Raw genomic sequence first — 20,131 nt, 5'->3', positions numbered from 1 at the left:
TTATGAGCTTGTTGGGGTTTTGTATACTTCATTTACTCTTCCCACCTCTGTAACTCTTAATTACACAGCAACAAAACTGCCCCGTTTCTTCTGTGGTTTGTTATTCAGTACGCAGCTGCAGAAAGACCAGTTTCCACTTTGCCATCCAGAATCTGGCTCGTATCTATGACTCAGTCCGGTCTCTCTTCAGGCAGTTCCTCCATTATAGGAGAGAATTCAATCAAACACTAACAGGATTTATTCTAATATTGGTTTGAGTGATGCATGCATGCAAAATGGGGTTGGTTTATGATGAGGAATATTGCGGTGGACAACACAGTACACAAATACAATTACCGTCTTTTTCTGATTCTAATACGCCTGCATGCATAATGTACACTTAGGTGGACATGAGGCAGCTTCCTATGTTTCTATGACTGCTGTGACAGGGAGTAGGCATGTAGTGGTAGAAACATCATGTCGTAAGCGTGTAGTAGTTAACATCAACAAATGTATTGACAAACCTGCTTGTCCTCAGATGAGTGTGTGTGTGTGTGTGTGTAGCCTCTGGGCTCAGAGCTGACAGAGATGCAGGATGGGGGGTGCGTTTGTTGTTGGATGACTCTCCGAGGTTCCCATCACCATCGTCTTCGGCAAAACCTTCAGATTCCATCTCTGAATCAGTGGGTTCAAATACTGCCTGAAGGCTCTCATCTTCAGTCTCCCATCCCATTTGTTAGGCAACATTTATTGAACCCTCACTATGGCCTCCCATGCTTCGATCCACGGGCCTGTTGGGGTGGGTTCCCTCACCTCAGAGTACATCCACTTCCACTCCGCCCATTTCTTGAATTAAGCCAGTCCTTGATGAAATCTGGTGATCCATCCATCACCATGCATGTGCACGGACTCTCACCCCCTGGGGCCACCTCGCCTTCTTTGGCAGCATCTTCCTTTTAAACACGCTGCTTGTATGGAGGCAGCTTCTCACCGAAGCCAAGGGGCCCCAGCATCACTGCGAGCTGCTGCCTTCTTCTCATCCCCAGTTCTTCTCAGCACGACAGTTTTCTCCCCTTTCCTCGAAACCATTTGCCTGTGAGGAAGGTCGAAGCTCAGTGGTGTCTGGTCAGCATTTGCGATTTGTCCGGTAGAGGAGTCCCCTGTCACTTGAGGAGCTGCAATACGAACCGAACCGAACCGCTGATACTGGCACGGTCAGCTGGTGCTCAAAGGCCTGCCGCAGACATTGAATAACTGAAGTGCGCCTCCAGATGGACAGCATATGCCACCGCATAGAGAGGTGGCACCATTTCGCAGAGGCCTTGGAAGTGCTGAGGGGACCAGTTGTCCCTCTATTTCCCCCCCATCTCTGTGCGGAGTGAGTTTTGTTCTGGGCGGCAGTATCACGGCAGTGTGTGCTGGCACCTGCATTCAGAGTGGGGCCTTCCTGATTCAACCTGAGCGGGATCTAAAATGAACAGAGCGGACATCCAAAAACGTGTGAGCGCGCACACCTGCGCATGCCTTAGAGGGAACAGCGGAGGGGACACATCCTCAGAGAAAGCGGAATTGCTTTCAAGCAGATTTCCCCAGAGGTGCACCTAGGTAATTTTGGAGCCTGGACTTAAAGGCCTTTGGAGGTCCCCCCGCCCACAAGTTAAGTATCATTTTTTAACACATGGGTTATTGAGGACACAAACCACACCAGCCAGGGCAGATTAAAGATGATTTGGGGGGCCCCAGGGAGTGTGGAGGCCCTGGACCGCCCCCAAAGTCCAGGGGTGAGAGCGCCTCTGCATATGCTCCCAGTGCTGGCATCACACCCTTGGGGTCTCCTATCTGGAATGCACCAGAGCAGTTGCACCTCCTCCTCTCCCCCGGAAGTCAGGGGACCAAGCCTGAACCTTGAACCCAGCAAGGATCCTGGAAGAGGTTTGTGCTACCAACTCCCAATGTCTGTCTGGAACTCAGGGAGGGGAACCCTGTACCTCAAGCCAGGAACGGGGTCTGGGAAGGGGTGAGCCACCTCCCTCTGTCCGCCTGGGAGCCAGGGGACGAACCTTGGACCTTAAGCCAGGGGAGGTGCCTGAAGGTGCAGGCTGGCTTTCCTTGTGTGGGGGGGGAGAGCATCTAATAAGCAGCAAAAGACAGTATATCAAACTTTTCTATGGATTGTTCTTGTCTGGATGCTCTTTGCTCTCGGGAGCAGCTTTCTCTTTCACATAGATGGAACGGAGAGTGACCAACCCAAGGAGTGTCCATGGCTAAGCTGGGGGTTGAACCCCAGGTCTCTCAGATGCTCTTCCACCAAATTTTGGCCCCATTCCTCAAGAGGAATCACCGACAGTGCTGACATGTAGTCTCCCATCCAAATGCATACCAAGGCAGACCCTGCCTAGCAAGGAGGACAATTCATGCTTGCTATCACAAGACCAGCAATCCTCCCCAAGTGCAGAACCTTGGAGAGGTTGCAGGAGAAAGGCTTGTTCTGACCAGGGCTGGGTGGGAACGGAGCCCTCCAATCTCCCCCACTCCCCGGGCCTTATAACCCCACCCCCAGTAATGGAGGGGTAGAAAGGGGGCACTCGGCTGGCCTGCAACCTCGTTACTCTGCTGCGTTTTCAAGACTTTCCACCTGTTGCACTGACTTGCTGGTTCCAGCGGGTGAGGCCAGAGCTGTGTGCTTCCTCATGAAATAATAGCTCATTAATGTGTTTCTCTCACAAAATCGATAACGGTGTGCTGCAACCGTTGTTTCTTTAATGGGGGTTAATGACAGCTTTGTCTTACTGGCCTATTAGGGCTGTGCAGCAGAGACAAACCGAAGCCACCCATCCTTCGAGGTCCCCGATCCCTGCCCGTGCCGTGCTTGGTCTTTCTGTGGGGAGGGGGCAGGGCAGAGGATGGAGGCAAGTCCAAGCAAGGAAAACAATCTGCAGTGGAGGATTTAAGACGGCTTCTTGGGGGGAGAGAAGGAGAGCTCTGCCCACTTCTGCTGCTTCCTAGTCAGGTTCAAGGGCAGGCAGAAGTCAGGTGGCCAGTCAGAACACAAGTGGGCAGGCAGGCTAGAAGCCAACAGTTTGGTGGAGTAGAGGAAGAACCTGCCAAGAGTCTGAGGGAGTGCAAAAAACAAACAAAACGGGGAGCTTTAGAGGAGACAGTGGCACAGAGTTGGTCCTCTTGGTGTCGCCTGACTCCCTGGGGCTATGAGGATTCTCCCAGACAGGATTGCCTGCAGTTCCGTCCTCTGATCAGACACCCGGAGGTGCAGGGCACCCAGCAAAAGCCCCGTAAAAGCAGGAAGCCAAGAGAGAGATGACAGTGCTTAGAGGCTGCTGCTGCTGCTGGGCACGTTTCTTGTTCAGTCTTCCTAAAGGGACGACTCATTCAGCAGCGTTAACATCTTGCTCCTCAAGCAATCTTTGCAAAAGACTTTCTGGGGTGTTTCTCCCAGGGTGAAGCTCTCAGGCCACAGCAAGCTCCCCCCGTCCCTTCTAAATGCCGTTGTTCTTCGTAGACATCAGCTTGAACCCTTCATCCAGGATGGAGCGCCTGTTACGTCTCAGCTTCTTTTGCCTTTCCATATAAATGACGACTCCCAGGAGGGCACTGGCCACCACAAGCAGCACGGTCCCCACCACCACGAGGATGATGATGGTTGCTTCTATGTGCCGGTAAGGCACTTTAGAGCCAAACAGGAGGATTTGAGGGGAGTTGTCCTGGTCTTCAGGAGGGATCTCTGGGAACAGAGAAAGAAGGAAGTCACATTTTAGGAGAAGGAACTGTGGTTGATTAAAAAAATGGAGAACATCCCCCCTCACTCTCCTTCAAGTATCCCAAAAACGTACGTGATACAATCCTCCCAGGACTGAACCACTTCAAGGGCAGGTGGAGGATTCCATTCACGAATGCTAAACTGACTCCAAAATATCCTCCAGGTGGAAAGCCAGCATTAGAACTCTTCCTCATGATATACCAGATTTCTACATGCACGGGTTTTTCCTACCTCAGTTGGGGGAACATTCACGCATTTGATTCTCCCACCTGCATTTTGAAGTGCTGCAGTTCCAGGAGGATCTCAAAAAAAAAAAGGGAAAGGAATCTTTGGACTTGGTTGTGTGTCCTGCCAGTTTCTGAGACTCATTTGGTGGGAACGGAAGACAGGACATTCTCCATTGCCATGTCCCGGGAGGCACCGCTTGGCTCAGTTAGCAGGGGCCTCCGTTAGTAGGAGGGAAAAGGTCGAACCCTCACACACTCCCCACCTCCTACCTCGGTTTTCGCTCCCACACAACCAAAGTTTGGGAGGGTGCACAGCTCTCAAAGCTGGGTGGACACCTGTCCCCCCATGTTGTTTTGCTGGCGATTGGTGTGACTCTCCTTATGGTCACTGTGAGACCACTGCATTCTGCTGTGGGCTGCCTTGTGCACCCCAGCTTGGGAGAGCCCTTCTAATAAACAAGCAAGCAGACAAATAAATAGTTGGGTGGGTGAGTGAGCTGGCAGACATTATGTTGCTGCCTGGCATGTTTTATTATTTTAAATAGTGGCTTTGTGCTATTATTTGGTTGGCTTTGTGCACATAACCTTGTGACAGCAGCTCTTTGCACATGGTTGCGAATAGTCTTGGGTGCTTTTCAAGGAAAAAGGTCAGAAGTTTTAGAATTAATGAGAACAATGGGTCTCCCACAGGAGCAAAGCGTTCAAGGTATTTGTTCTATAGATCAGGACGCTTCTGAGCGAAATGCATTTCCTAGCAACCATGCCATCGCAAGGAATGATGGGACATTTTTGAAGGAAGATGAACAGAGCCATTCCTCTGTTGGGGCCGAGCCCCATTTTAGCAGAAGTGGGGCTGGCTCCTTTAATGTGGGGTGTGCATTTGTTAGGTGGGTCAACGTCTCTGACAGGCCCACAGGAGTTGCACAGACGGGAAAGGGACCAGTCTGGGGCGTGCGTCTGCATCACCTGCCTGTCAGAACAGACGGGTTCTGTGGTCTTGTCCCAGAATGCATTGGATTGGAATTCCACTGCAATGCATTCTGGGGCCAGAAGGGTGTCTCAGGGAGGGGGCTGCTGCTGTAAAACGGCAAAGCCAAGTTGATATTCAAGACAGCACAACCAGCCCGGGTGGAAATCGGCCTGGCCTGTGCAGAAATGGCACCCCAGCGCCACCCGGGCTATGCAGCACAGCCACTGCCTCCTTACCTGGCCTCGGCAAGACGGTGAAGAGCGCCTCCATGCCAGCGTGGATGTGATCAGCCACATGGCAATGAAGCAGCCAGGTGCCAGGGTTGCTGACCAGCATCTCCACCATCTCAAAGGTCCCCGGGAAGAGGTCCACGACGTCTGCTCTGTAGCTCCTGCCGCTCTGTCGCAAGGGGAGAGGGAACGTTAGTTTGGAACCAGGGTGTGCAGCTGCAAAGGGTGCCCGATTTCTTCTCACTGTTTCTTATATGCCCTTTTAACAGCAGAACAGCTCTACTGCTTTATGAACACGAAGAGAGAGAAATAAGGCAAGGAAACTCATAACTAACCCCCCTCCATGGGAAAAGAAACGGACCCCGCAGCAATTAACAGGCTGCTCCAGAGGCTCCATCATCTCTTGCCATCTTTGCCTCTCCCTCCTCCCATCGCCCTTCTGCTTCCCCTGCTGATGATGACTTTAACTTCCCTGGGGGCAGGGGTCTATTCTTTTATTTTAGGAAAGTACTATTTGCATCAATAGTCACCTTAAGTGGTGCAGCGGGGAAATGCTTGACTAACAAGCAGAAGGTTGCCGGTTCGAATCCCCGCTGGTACTATATCGGGCAGCAGCGATATAGGAGGATGCTGAAAGGCATCATCTCGTACTGTGCGGGAGGAGGCAATGGTCAACCCCTCCTGTATCCTACCAAAGACAACCACAGGGCTCTGTAGGCGCCAGGAGTTGAAATCGACTTGACGGCACACTTTACCTTTATTTGCATTGATAGTGCTGTAAATTAATAGTGAAGGCTGTAATCCTAAACAAATTTACTTAGTTGCCGGTAGGGGCTGGATGGCTCTGGTCTGTTTTAAATGGCTTCCTGAAACTGTGTTTTGAATGCTGATGTAGCCAGACTTGGGGCTCCTATTGGGGCTGAAAGGCTAGATATGTACTTTTAATTTTAACCATGATTAAATAATCGGGACTCCAAATGCCCAGGCATCCTTAGGCAAACTCTTGGGGAGAAACTACCCCACATGAATGGGAAAAGATGAGCCTTCGGCCCTGGTCAAAGGCCTTTTTGGGGGTACTAAAAATAGCTGCAGAACAACCAAATATTTGGGAGCTTGTGAAAACCCGTCAGCTTGCCAGTTATGGGGAAAAGCTCTGCTGCCGGCCTCACAGTTTGAAATTAAACAGGGTCTCGCAGTCAAGAGTTAGAGAGTCTCTCACCCGGTATATGAATGTCTCGGCGTGAAAGTGAACCGTGTGGATATCGATCTCCTGGCCCATTCCCAGCAAGTACCAGTTCACCCAGTCTCCTTCATACATGGTCAGCCCAGGCAAGTTTGCATAGACCTTACCATTGATGGCTAAGAAGGAAGAAAGAAAGAAAGAAAGAAAGAAAGAAAGAAAGAAAGAAAGAAAGAAAGAAAGAAAGAAAGAAAGAGTCTGTTTATTGTAGGGGTTCCCAACCCTGGGTCCATCATCCCCAATGATCCACATCGGCCACAATGACCAAAGTTCAATTTTTTAAAAGGGTCTCTTTAAAAAAGGTCTCTAATACTGCAACAAATGCACCTGCTGATCTCACCCTACTGCTACTGCTCCCATCCATCTTACCCGGAGTCAGGTAAGATGAGCCCATTTTATCCAGGTCAGATTGGCCAGTGACCATGCTGTATCGGTTTTTGCCTTTCCCTATAGTTTGGCTTGTTTGCATGAGTCGTCTTGAACATGTGGCTCTCTAAGCTCCTGCACACAGTGGACCCAGTCTCTGCTCCTGGCTATTTATTATTATTATTATTATTATTATTATTATTATTATTTTACATTTATATCCCGCTCTTCCTCCAAGGAGCCCAGAGCAGTGTACTACATACTTGAGTTTCTCTTTCACAACAACCCTGTGAAGTAGGTTAGGCCGGGAGAGAAGTGACTGGCCCAGAGCCACCCAGCTAGTTTTATGGCTGAATGCGGATTTGAACTCGGGTCTCCCCGGTCCTAGTCCAGCACTCTAACCACTACACCACGCTGGCTCATGGGTTGATTTATTTACAGGAAGGCCGGGCCCACTTTACAGAAGGGCCCACATCTCTGCAACCTTTTTGTTTCCTCAGCTCTAGGATTTATTCTGAACTTATTTATTCAGCAATGGAAATGCAAGCTGCAGCTGAGAGGCAAATTCTAGCGTCCCTCGAGCTTCTTGGATATTACTCTTCAGAATTAATCATGTAAAGATTGCTGCCCAGCAGGACTTGATTGCAAATGTGGCAACAACGAGAGCTGGGCAGTGGCTGCAAAGGAACGAGCAAACTGAAAAAGAACTGGCAGCAGATACAAGTCAGTGGTATTTCCACAGGGACAACTCCACCGAAGGAAAGGTGGGGAATGGATTTCTAGGAAGTGGCCGTCAGAGTTTGGTTTAGGAGGTCCAATTAGAGTCTTGTCCTTTTTAGGGTAATGGAGCAGGAGGGAAATGACTTGACTAGCAGGCCAGAGGTTGCCGGTTCAAATCCCCACTGGTATGATTCCTAGACTATGGGCAACACCTATATTGGGCAGCAGCGATAGAGGAAGGTGCTGAAAGGCATCATCTCATACTGCATGGGTGATGGCAATGGCAAACCCCTCCTGTATTCTACCAAAGGCAACCACAGGGCTCTCTGGGCGCCAGGAGTCGACACTGACTCGACGACACACTTTAGGAGGAGGGCTCCCTGGTGAGGGACGAGTGCCTCCCTCCCTCCCGCCACCCCCATCCCAATCTGTGTGTACAATCATCCCAGAGGCAGGGTGCAGAGCTGGACTGGGGGCACTGAGAGGGTGGTGGATTGTATGTGGGGAGGGCGCCGGGTTTTGAGCAGAATGGGTCATGAAGGGTGGGAGTCAGGGTGTAGGGGCACCCCACGGGTGGGGCACACCAGGAATATGCCCTGTTGCCCTGTGGGCCAGTCCGAGCCTGGCAGGGTGCCAACTGCTCTCTTCACAGCTGATGCATCCCCACTGGCAGTGAACTGCTGCATTAATGGAGACAGAGCGATACAAGGAAACGGGGCGGTCATGGCGGCAGCTCTGCGTGGAGTTCCTCCCATTCGCCAGCACAATCCCTCGTCCTGATGCCATGGTGCATGATGATCCCAGGCAATTCTTTGCAAAGTACAAAAGCAGAGCGAACGCGGCCCCCAACCACAGAGACCCCATACCATGCATTTTGTTGCTTTCCACAAATTCTTCATCCTGTCGGCGGGAAGGGTTCCAGTCCCCTTGGCCATATTTCTCCACATTCTCCCGCAGGTACCAGGACTGGTTTTCATCAAAGATGAAGAAGAGGAGAGCAAACTCCTGGCTCACCTCTCTCCTTCTCCCATCCGCATGCAGCACACCTTTGCGGCAGACCTTCAGGGGGCCAATGAGGCCGCTATACATATCCTGGTGAGGGGGGAAGAAAAGGGACCGAGTCCATTTGCTGTCCTTGGCTCCTCCATGAAGCAGACGAGTCACAATCCTGTCCTTGCTAAGGCTTTGTAAAACTAAAGGGATCCAACCCGGAAGTCCACTTCCCCTGGCCACCATTACAATTTCCTACAGAAAATCCACCAAAGGCCAGTTTTGGGCTGTTTCCCTTCGTCATGCCTCCTGTCCTTCCCTGCATAGAGGATTCACTCAGAGCCACACTGCACCAGGCAGTTGTGTCCTGTTCTGGCCTGCAGGGCAGCTCGGAGTGTGGCCTTACCTGGGAGGCAGGGTGCTCTCCAGCAGACAAGGAGCAAGGTTTCCAGAGAAGAAGGAGCTGTCCAGCTCAGGAGTGCGCTGAAACTTGGAGCTGATGCCTCTCAGGCAGGAGTAGGCCACCTCTGGCATTCCGGCTGTTGCTGAATGACAACGCCCAGCATCATCAGCCACTATAAACTGGAGTGCCAAAGGCTGCTTACCCCTGCTGTAGGACATTAAGCAAAACCTCAGCTTTCATAACCACCCTGCGGCCTCAGCCTTTCCAGGAGCAACCACAGGGCCCCAATCCAGAGCATGTGCTGGCTCCTCCTCCTCCTCCTGCCCCATGGGGACTGCACCTCCTGATCTGGGCATCTGCTTGGATCTGTCTCTGCCTTGGCTCTTGGGGACCGGGGGAGGTTTTAGAGGAAGGGGACAGTGAGGGTGCATCACAGCCTCCAACTCCCAGTAAGTGTCTCAGTCCTGTATTGTTCACATGTACAGCATGATACCTCTCACAAAGAGAGAATCTTCCTTCCTCAGAATGCAAATGCATAATGCAAACCTTTACAGGGTCCACCCGGGAGTAGTAGATCCAAGAGATACAGACAGAATCGTTCGGTCCCGGACCAGATCTAACAGGAACATCCCACCGATATGTTACTATTTCACCTGAGAAAGGAAGAGCAACTTGTGAACATTTTACTACTTCTGTTAGGTTTAGGAATCTCAGCTAAGGGAGAACCACATCATATCAGACCATCCATCCAGAGATGAAGTCCTCCTCATGGACATTTTTACCAAACAAAATGGACTGCCAGAATACAACAACTGAGAAAATCATGTACCTGCTAGAAAGCAGGGTGGATAGAATTGTTATTCCAGGTGCACACAGTAGTATCTGCTAAAATCAGGGCATTTTCTCCCAGTCCATGGCAGTTAATTCTGCAATGCTTGTGGCTGGAACCATTATCTGCATAATCACTTTTTTCGTATATCTTTACCTTAATAAACTAATGCTATGTTTTATTACTATGGGTACCATATTTACCCGAATCGAAGATGACTCTGAATTAAGACTATCACCTTAAAATTAGGGGTTAAATACAGGCTATAGCTGCATTTACTTGAAAGGATCAGGTCTCTGAATTTAAGACGACCTTCTGATTTCTAATATCAAAAAAACACACTTGGGGAAAACCTAGTCTTGGATTCAGGTAAAACCAGTATACATTCGAACTCTGTGCTCCTCTTTCCTCTATCACTTCTAAGGCGAACAAGTTGCCTTTGGGTCAGTTTAGTATATGTTACTGGTTGTTATATAGTGATGTATCTGTTGGCTTGTGCGTCATATGGCTACGTCCATGCATTGCATTGGCCACCATTTGGACCAGACCCTGGACAAGTTAGCAGGCGGGAGACGAGTGCAGACTCACCAGGCAATGCTGCTTGTGGTTCCCCACTGCTCTTCTCCATCACTCCATGGGCATGGATGGAATATGGCCGCGTGGCATTGTTTCTAAACACAATGTTGAGGACATCCCCCACTTCTGCCCAGATGAAAGGACCTGGTGGCAAAGAAGGGGACACGCTAGGGCACCAGCACAGTGGCCAGGAATAGACAGAGAAGATGCAGTCTCTAATCAGTACATGATGGAAGTTGTCCAAGATGTTCTCCTTAGAAGATGGGGCTCTAGCTCAGTGGCAGAGCATCCACTATGCGTGCAGAGGGTCCCAGGTTCACTCCTTAGCAGCATCTCCAGGTAGGGCTGGGAAAGACTCCTGCCTGAAATCTTGGAGAGCTGCTGCCAGTCAGTGTAGACAATGCTGAGCTACTGACTCGGCACAAGGCTGCTTCCTAACCCGAGGCTGGGATCCCTTGGAGTATTCTGGTCTTACGACCCAATCCTGCCCCAATAGAATCAACACCCCGGGCATGTCCATTCTTACCCAGTATCCCCAGATGTTCCTCACTGCTGCTCCTGTTCTTTGGGGTCCTGAAAGTGCCATCGGTGTATTCCTTGTAGACAGCTTTCTTGTACTTGGAGCCAAGGAGTCCGTTCTGTTGGCTTAGGAAGATGTGACCATAGCTGCGAGTTTCAAAGTTCATTTTTAATAATGATGTTCTGCCGGCATTAATAAAACAACACACATCTATGCACAAAGACAGCTGGTTGCCTTGAAGAAATTTCAACTCCGGCAAATCTGGCTGCTACAGAAGTGAACTGAGATGAAAGGGGTTATGCAGGTGTTGCTGAGAAGATGCCTTGCTGAGCAAAGAGAGAGGAGGGGGCTGCTTTGGACTGGGGGAAGCGGATGAAAAGTGCTAAAACACACAGAGAGAGAGAGAGAGAGAGAGAGAGAGAGAGAGAGAGAGAGAGAGAGAGAGAGAGAGAGAGAGAGATTGAGAGAGAGTATGCTGGCCTTGGTGGGATGGCTTTGGGGGACACCTTAGGAGTGATCCACACACAGATCAACCTTTAGAAAGCTTTCTGCTTCCACACTGTACTTCTGGATGTAAGGGGTGAAGAAGAGGGGGGTCTGGGGCTTTAAAGTCCACAGGAACCAGGACTACCTTTGGAATGCAGATAGGCTGGCATGGCATGAAACACCAGGAGAATGCTGAGCCCGAGTGCTAAGCATTTCAGCCAGAGTTCAAAACCCCACTGATGTTTTGCCAGCCAGCAGACCAATGGAAGGGGACAGAGAAAGCCAGAGGAGAACCTCCCTGTGCGCTGCTACTTTTTAAACTGGGGAGCAGGAAGGGGAGAATTCAAAGCTAGGACTGCTCCCTCCAGGTGTGCTGCCTGGGGATGGTCCCTGCCCCATGTCCCAGACCACACACAATGATGCCTCAGCAGCATCCCTATCTCTTCCCAGCTCAGGGCTTCAGTACTCTGAGCAAGGGCTGTGACAAATGAGTCAATCTATGTTCTAGGGACGCATGACAAAGACTTTAAAACTGAAACTAAAACAAAAGCAACCTCCCAGAAAGATACTTGCTGATCTGTGTTGATAACATTGTTATAATTATTATGAAGTATTTTAAAAAAAATCTCCCCAAAACAAAAACATTAAAATTCACTGGTGATGGGGATAGGTTGCAATCATATTGGATGCCTCTGTCCATGAGTGAGCCTTGGGACCTTATTGCCTCTTGCCTCTCCTTGCTACAATCGCTTTGACCATGTAGCAAACCAATGTCACACAGGGACCTCATCATGCTGCCTTGAGGACTTTCCCACCCACATCACAGTTCAATGCTAGGAGGCAGGACATTCCTTTGCAGGTGGACAGCACAAGCAGGACGGGTTGGCCAACCCATCTGCAACCCACCAAGCATCCAAGATATGGCTCTCTCTTTCCATGTCTCCCTCGGGCCGGGTTTCATGGGTAAAGGCATGAAAGTTCTTGTTTGCCAGGCAACAACCCTTCAAAGAGCAACCTTGGACCACCAGATGTTGGCCATTGGCCTTTGGCCATCATGGCTGGGAAAGATGAGAAGATAGTCCAACAACATCTGAAGACCCAAGGTTGGGAATGCCTGCAATAGAGAAATCCAGGAACTCAGGAGAGATCTTTTCAGGATTGCTCTTATTTCAAAAGCCAAATCAGGCCCACGTTTGATGAAGATGAGGCATGAACAACCATTCGTTTCTGTGGTAGCTGTTTTACCTTTCTTCTGCTGACTTGTTGTGCCTTTCCAGCTCCCAGCTGCGATCTGGGGAATAATCCCATTCTACTTCTTCCGCCATAATATAGAGCGTCCTCACTCTTTCATACCGCTGGCTGTGAGTAAGGATCTTCTTCCCACAGGGCTGGACTGAGTAACGGCCCTTCATCCCAGACTGGTAATGGTTGCTAGTCTGACAGTACAGCTCAAAAGTCCCTGGAGGAGAGTGCAGACAGAAGACACCAAAGATGGAGCTGAACCACTTCCAGAGTGGAGGCAGACAGAATAGTTAGAGAGGAGAAGTCACATCTGCTTCCTCCTAGTTCCCTCTCAGATATGCAATCTGCATGACAGATGTACCTTCTCTCAGATCCAACAATGGGTCACCCATACTTGAGGCAGGAAGGCTCAAAAGTAAAAAGTAAAGTACCACATTTCCATGAAGACGTCCAGCCTTCACCTTTTACTGGACTGGGCCGCCTTTGGGAAGGCAGGGGGTGGATCTGGCCCCTTTAGTTCCACCAATGGGTTGGATGCATGTGCCTCAGCCACAGCAAAAGAAGCAGAGAAGGCCTGGAGGAAGCTATGGCGTTGTGCTGGCCCAGCAGCACATGTGAGGGAGACCCCCGGCTCCGTTGCCAAGAAGATACTGGTGCAACTGTGCTCCCAGCACAGTGCTTCCCAGCCAAGCCGAGGAAGTTACAAAACTCCTCTGGGAATTGGTGGCAGAGTGGGAGGTGCACTGGTAGCGTCACAAGGGGTAGCCAATGACTGCAATCTCTGCCACCTTTTGCTGTGACCTTGCAGAATCACCTTTCCCCAGATCTAAGTCCTGAGGTGGAAAAGCTATATTTACTCTGAATGTGATGAGGGAGAGGAGAGATGGTCTTGTGGTAGCAAGCATGATTTGTCTCCTTAGCTAAGCAGGGTCCACCCTGGTTGCATATGAATGGGAGACTTGATGTGTGAACAGCACTGTAAGATATTGCCCTTGGAAGATGGAGCTGCTCTGGGAAGAGCATCTTGGTTCCAAGTTTCCTCCCTGGCAGCATCTTCAAGAGAGGGCTGAGAGGGATTCCTGCCTGCAACCTTGGAGAAGACGCTGCCAGTCTGTGTAGACAATACTGAGCTAGATGGACCAATGGTCTGACTCAGTATATGGCAGCTTCCTATGTTCCTATGTAGTTCCAAATTACCTCCCGTTGCTCTACGTTCACCCTAAAAGTAACATTGGGAACAGCTGTGCTTGAGAAACCCCACTGTAAGCCTTCAATGGGAATGAGTGACAACCGAGTTTAGGCCTTTACCTTCATGATCAGGCTGCATGAGGGCCGTGGCGAACGTGTGAGGGAAGAGACTGCCCGCGTCTCGCCTCATCCCATCCATCAAGACTGTATTTCCCTGGAAGACCACTCTGTGGATGTCAGCTTCCGTGCCGAGGCCCAAAAGGTGCCAGGAGACGGTCTCTCCTTCGCAGACATCCAGGCCAAGCAAGTTACCGAACATGAATCCGTTAATGGCTTCAACGAGAGAGAACAAGGAGTCGTGACACACTTAGCATGCGGTTGGACCCTGGCCACGCAATCTTAAGGGACTGCCCGCCCAAGACTAGGACCCTATCCACACACCATTTCCTTGTGCCAGAACATCACATTCTAGAGGAATGCACAGAGAAAGTGTCACAGTTCCAGAATGTCCTTCATTTTTCATATACATTATTTCGATCTGATTAATTTTGATCTACAATTTCTCCCCAAGGAACATTCTGATTGGAGATAAAGAGGCACCAAATGCCTATGGAAACGCTTCACCCCTCTCTTCTCTCTGCCTATCACCACCTCCTATCAACATTTCTTCCCATCTGTAGATGCTGCTACAACATCAGAGTTATTCGGTGTTCAGCTCTGCCCCTTCATCCCCCAATTTCCTGGAGTGGGTGTGGGCATACCATGCATCCTGTTGGACTCCTTGAAGCCTGGATGCTCAAAAGCAGATTCTTTTGTCGAGAAGTATTTCAAATATTTCAGATTTGAATCCACATACCAGCTCAGGTTTTCATCAAACACACTGAACAAGAGGTAAAACTCCTTATCGACTCCTTTCTAGGATAAGAGCAGGTTTTTGAAAGAGTTAGATTCTCACGCGCCAATTGCCACATTGATTATAATCCATACAGAAGTGGTGTTCTTACTATTGCCACTGAATGGGTGGAAAGAATGAGAGCAGGGAAGGTGAGACAAGCAAATAGTGTCTGGGGAACCCCAATCAGATTGCCCTTCATAGTTTGAGGAAGAAACGCAACCTGGTCAAGAACTTAAGAAGAGTCTGGTGGGCGCGACCAAGTGCCCATCCGGTCCAGCATCCTGTTTCCAACAGTGGACAGCTACATGCCTCTTAAAGGCCCCCAAGCTGGGCTGCAACTCTTCCCCACTGTTCATCCCCAGACACTAGTATTCAGGGGCATTCTGCCTCTGAGCATGAAAGTTCAATCGAGCCACCGGCACCATGGCTAATAGCCACTCTACAAGGTTGAGCTGAGGTCTACACCAAGGCAGGGGCCTGGGAGGCACCCAGACCTGACAGGTTAGGGGGCAAATGGATCAGGACCTCGGATAGCTCCGAGAGGAACACATCACAGCTGGGTATGGAAATGGGGATCGATGTTGCTCCAGCAGCTGCTTGATCAGGCTGTTGGTTTTTATGACTGCTGCCCCAGTAGAGCAGATTGGCTCGGCTCCTTCCCTGGGGAAGGCTTTGTTGCTCAAAGGGGTCTTGCACAATTTCCTGGCAGCACTGGAGGACCTCTCCCTGGGCTGGCAGGTCTTCGAGGGGCTCCCCTGAGTCCGAGGATGAAGGCAGGGCTGTGTCCTTAGGGTGTGGTGGGGTACTAGTGCTGGTTCCCCTTTGCTTCTGGTGTGGGGGTACCAACGGCCCAGGGCTGCCCAGGGTCTGGGTCGTGGGGTCCTTCCACCCTGCATTGTCACAGAGCAACTGTTCATACCTGCTTGTTATTTCCATCAAGGGTTCCAGGCCTACAGACAATCAAGGGCCCCACTAAGCCAGAGCTGGTGTCTCGGGCGGGATCCACAGCTGAAGAGTACATCCACGTCAGGCAAGGAGGGTCTTCAGCCGTGGGCCCAACATGCGGTGGTACCGTCCATTGGTAGGTGAAGTTCCCCAGGGGGTTCACAGCAGCTCCGTTCCTGGACAAACCTTCAAGATGCAACATTGTGCTCTTTGTATGTCTGCATATATACAGCCTGCATGTACGATCTCTTTGTTTCAGTAATCCTTTCCTTATTCTGGGCAGAATGTAGCTGCAAACATCCTGGGAGCCAGGCAGCACTTGACCTTTATCATCAGAGGTGCACCTAGGTAATTTTGGAGCCTGGACCTAAAGGCCTTTGGAGCCCCCCGCCCACTGGTCTTGTGGTAGCAAGCATGACTTGTCCCCTTAGCTAAGCAGGGTCCACCCTGGTTGCATATGAAAGGGAGACTTGATGTGTGAGCACTGTAAGATATTCCCTTCAGGGGATGGGGCCACTCTGGGAAGAGCAACTAGGGTCCAAGTTTCCTCCCTGGCAGCATCTCCAAGATCGGGCTGAGACAGATTCCTGCCTGCAACCTTGGAGAAGCCGCTGCCAGTCTGTGTAGACCAGGGATTCTCAACGTTGGGTCCCCAGATGTTATTGGACATCAACTCCCATAATCCCCAAGCAAAGGCCACTGAGCCTGGGGATTATGGGAGCTGAAGTCCAATAACATCTGGGAACCCAACGTTGAGAATCCCTGGTGTAGACAATACTGAGCTAGATGGACCAAGGGTCTGACTCAGTATATGGCAGCTTCCTATGTAGTTCAATAACAGCTGGAGTGCCCAAGATTGCCTGACCGGCTGTGGATCTCCAGGGTTTCAGGCAGGGGAGTGTCTCCCAGCCCTACCGCGGATGTAAAGGCAATGTGATCCCTGTCCTGTTATGTTCAATTTCTTTCCTCATAATTCAAAATAACTTCTCCCATCCCACGCATTTCTCTGGCCTGGACCTGTTTGCCTAGGGAAGATCACAGTTTTCATGTGACTGAAATGAATGAAAGTTAAAATGAAAATGTGCAAACCGTCACGATAGGGGGTTCCTTCCCATGTTTTCCCGTAGAAGACGCCATGGGGTTGAATGCTGAAGGGCCACGAGGCCTTGTTGGCAAAGGTGACCTGGATGGTGTCTCCTACTTCCGCTCTAATCACTGGTCCTGCAGGGAGAAAGCGAGCCAGGAGCAGGCAGGTAGAATTTGGGTGGAGATCAGAAAAACGGACCGGCTGAAGCCTAGATGTTGCCCAATAAAAAGCGACCTACATCAAGCAAAGTGTTATTAAAGCCCACCTTCCCCACACTTAGAGCCCCAATCTAGCTTTTTTGGAGGAAAGAAAATGATGGCAGGACCCATTAACAGATCCCCCACCATGTTACTTTTGGCTTGGTTCCCAACTGCTTTATTAACCTTAAAGGCGAGCTTGATTCTGCTTAGGGCACATGAAAGCATCAAGAACAAATGTTTCCAGACTCGTCCTGAAAGAGGACTGGATCTGGCTCTTTAATTTTGGTGCAACATTCAGAACATGAAGGCAGAAATATCCGCAAATGATCAGAAAGGTGTGCATATGAAATACACTATTTAACTGCTGCTTTCCAATCCAGGCTGACTTTCCAAGTTGTCCTTGGAAGCTTTGTGAGTTGCCCTTCCCTCTCAGGGCTCATCAGCAGCAACTGAAGCACTAATGCCAAGGGAGAAGGGCCAGAAGCACAGAGCACAAATCAGGGCTGGATCAGGGCTGAGTCTGAGTCCCGCAACCAGGAACCTCTTGGAGACCCCGGAGCCAGAATTCTCAGACTGCAAACCCTGAGCTGGATACCACTGAGCATTTTCACATCCAGGCACTCACTCAGCACTGCAGGCAATGCACCCTGGGAGAAATAGAGGAGAGGCGTCTCAGTGGAGGCTCCAGGCAGAGGGCGGCTCTTTTACCATTAGGGGATGGGGTTGTCGCTCAGTGGGAACTGGGCATAGACTGAAATAAACCCCCTCCCCTCCCCTCTCTCTCCATCCCTCCCTGGAAGAGCATCTGCTTCACATGCAAAACGTCCAAGACACAATCCCTGGCAGCATTTCCAGGTAGACTCCTGCCTGAAGCCTTGGAGAAGCTGCTGCTGGTCAGTGTAGATAACACAGAGATAATCTGTGACCAAGGGTCCATATAAGTCAGCTTCCTATGTTCCCTTTAAGGCTCCCCCTTCCTTGGCAAAGGGGCAAAGCCTGAGGAGGAGTATTGGGTCCAGGAAGTCTGTAAGAGCTCAGTTAAGTGGCGCAGCGGGGAAATGCTTGACCAACAAGCAGAAGGTTGCTGGTTTGAACCCCCGCTGGTGTGTTGCCCAGACTATGGAAACATAATTAATAATTATGCATAATTATTAAGCATAATTAATTTCCCAGACTATGGGAAACACCTACATTGGGCAGCAGAGATACAGAAAGATGCTGAAAGGTATCATCTCTCCTGCGCGGGAGATGGCAATGGTCAACCCCTCCTGCATTCTACCAAAGACAACCACAGGGCTCTGTGGGTGCCAGGAGTAGAAACTGACTTGACAGCACACTTTAATGCCAAACACTCCTCAGAGCAAATCAACTCCTCCACGGGGCCCTGCCTTCTTTTCTCATTCCCTGACCTTTGAGTGGACATGGACTCCCTGTCCACTGGCCTTCCTACCTGATCCAAATTGCTCCAGGCAAGTGTTCCCTCTAAGGCGTGCGCATGTGCGTGCGCTCAGACATTTTTTGATGTCCGCTCAGTTCATTTTATATCCCACTCAGGTTGAATCAGGAAGGCCCCAACCTGAATGCATCTGCGCACACACACTGCCTTGATCCTGCCGCCCAGAACAAATCAGATTCCACACACAGATGAAAAAAATGAAAGAGAACACTGCACCCCTGAATGTGCCAGGCCCACTTCTCCTGTCCCACCACCTCGTATGCTTTCCCAGGATTGGACAATCCCTGCTATAACTTGCAGTACGTCCTGCCATATTACCAAGTATTCCGAGATGTTTTTCTTCTTCCGTCCGTCCTTTCTCCACTCGAAACGTTCCATCTGTATACTCAATATATTTGGCCTTCCAGTATGTCCCCCCAATCCGCGTGGAATTCTGCTTAAAGAACTGCTCTGAAAAGCTGAACACAAAGCGTGGGGATCCATGTGATTCTAGTATAGCATTTTGCAACATCAACAGTCACATCTTTACAATTTCCAGAGTACAAAGAGGATTGTGCTTTTGCAAATGTGTCGAGGACCAACACATTTTTCATGCTGAACTACATAAATGGCCTTGGGAGACTAAGAGACTCTTTGTGTGGACTCTGGTTGACATGATGTATCTGGAATGTTAATAGTCTGCAAAACTAAAAAAGGAAAACAATCTACAGCTAGCGGCTTGAGCTTGTCGAGGGCTTCTATTTGAAACCAGAACCCAAAATGTCAGCCTCCAGCAACTTCCTTAAATTCGTTTTATTTAAATTGTCAAGGAATAAACCCAAAGCTGAAAGGACTGGAAAGAAAGAGAAAACAGCCCGTGAACAATGCGGGGCTCATAACATCCTGCTTGATCACAATGTCTTTCACTCCTCTAGAGATATGATGGATTCTTTCTTGCTACTTGACGATTTGCTTTTTGCAAGAGATTCTATTTCTCATGGCTCTTGAACTTATTTTTGCTTTAGCCACTTCCATAAGCTGGCTTGACGAGTTTAAATTCTAATGCAGGGTATAGCGCTTTTAAATAAATAAACAGAGACAGAAGACATAGCCGTGGCTAGGTGAGATGAACTGGAGTAAGAGAGCCATACATAAAACAGAAACTTACCCAATTAAGCATAGTGTGGGGAAAAGGGATAGAGCAGGGAAAAGGGATAGATCTCCCTCTTTCATAATAGGAGATCCTGCTGGGGTCATCGGGTGAAACTGATTTGCAGGAGGACCAGGGCAGATGGAAAATGTACAGTACTTCTGCACACTGTGGGTCGGGGTAACAGACTTGGGTCCCCAGATGCTGTTGGACTACAAGTTCCATCATCCCCAGCTACAATGGGCTTTGTGGGACGCAGGTTTGAGAACCTTGAGAACCTGAAGGTTGGGAAATTTAGGACCGACAAAGAGGAAGTACTTTTTCACACAGTGCATAATTAATTTGTGGAATTCTCTGCCATGGGATGTGGCAAAGGCCACTAGCTTGGATGGCTTTAAAAGGGGCTTAGACAAATTCATGGAGGACACAAGTCTATCGATAGCCACTACTCTGGGGGCTAAAGACCACCTCCAGCCCCAGAGGCACGATGCCTCTGAATCCCAGTTGCAGGGCAGCAACAGCAGGAGAGAGGGCATGCCCTCCCCTCTTGCCTGTGGGCTTCCCAGAGGCATCTGGTGGGCCACTGTGGGAAACAGGATGCTGGACTAGAGAGGCCTGCTTGGGCCTGATTCAGCAGGGTTGCTCTTATGCCAACCCTTACAGTATGCAATTAATCCC

At 50.0% G+C, this 20,131-nt stretch overlaps 1 protein-coding gene across 2 annotated transcripts in view; it reads right to left on the bottom strand.

The window, feature by feature from the left end:
- Positions 1-2,717: 2,717 nt before the first annotated feature.
- HEPH (hephaestin) overlaps positions 2,718-20,131 on the bottom strand; it is a 37,225-nt gene continuing 19,811 nt past the window's right edge. For both annotated transcript variants that reach the window (XM_053273848.1, XM_053273849.1), the window contains exons 9-21: positions 18,643-18,782; positions 16,671-16,802; positions 15,556-15,767; positions 14,503-14,656; positions 13,862-14,074; positions 12,557-12,770; positions 10,832-10,971; positions 10,318-10,449; positions 9,447-9,553; positions 8,374-8,599; positions 6,401-6,540; positions 5,188-5,350; positions 2,718-3,718 (exon numbers count right to left, since the gene is read on the bottom strand). In XM_053273848.1, coding sequence (XP_053129823.1) covers positions 3,474-3,718; positions 5,188-5,350; positions 6,401-6,540; positions 8,374-8,599; positions 9,447-9,553; positions 10,318-10,449; positions 10,832-10,971; positions 12,557-12,770; positions 13,862-14,074; positions 14,503-14,656; positions 15,556-15,767; positions 16,671-16,802; positions 18,643-18,782 — 2,218 coding nt within the window. In that variant the 3' untranslated portion in view covers positions 2,718-3,473. The remainder of the gene's footprint in view (positions 3,719-5,187; positions 5,351-6,400; positions 6,541-8,373; positions 8,600-9,446; positions 9,554-10,317; positions 10,450-10,831; positions 10,972-12,556; positions 12,771-13,861; positions 14,075-14,502; positions 14,657-15,555; positions 15,768-16,670; positions 16,803-18,642; positions 18,783-20,131) is intronic.

Source organism: Hemicordylus capensis, chromosome 11 (assembly GCF_027244095.1).
Source record: "Hemicordylus capensis ecotype Gifberg chromosome 11, rHemCap1.1.pri, whole genome shotgun sequence".
Lineage (NCBI taxonomy): Eukaryota > Metazoa > Chordata > Lepidosauria > Squamata > Cordylidae > Hemicordylus > Hemicordylus capensis.
This window is presented reverse-complemented; position numbering and strand designations above follow the sequence as displayed.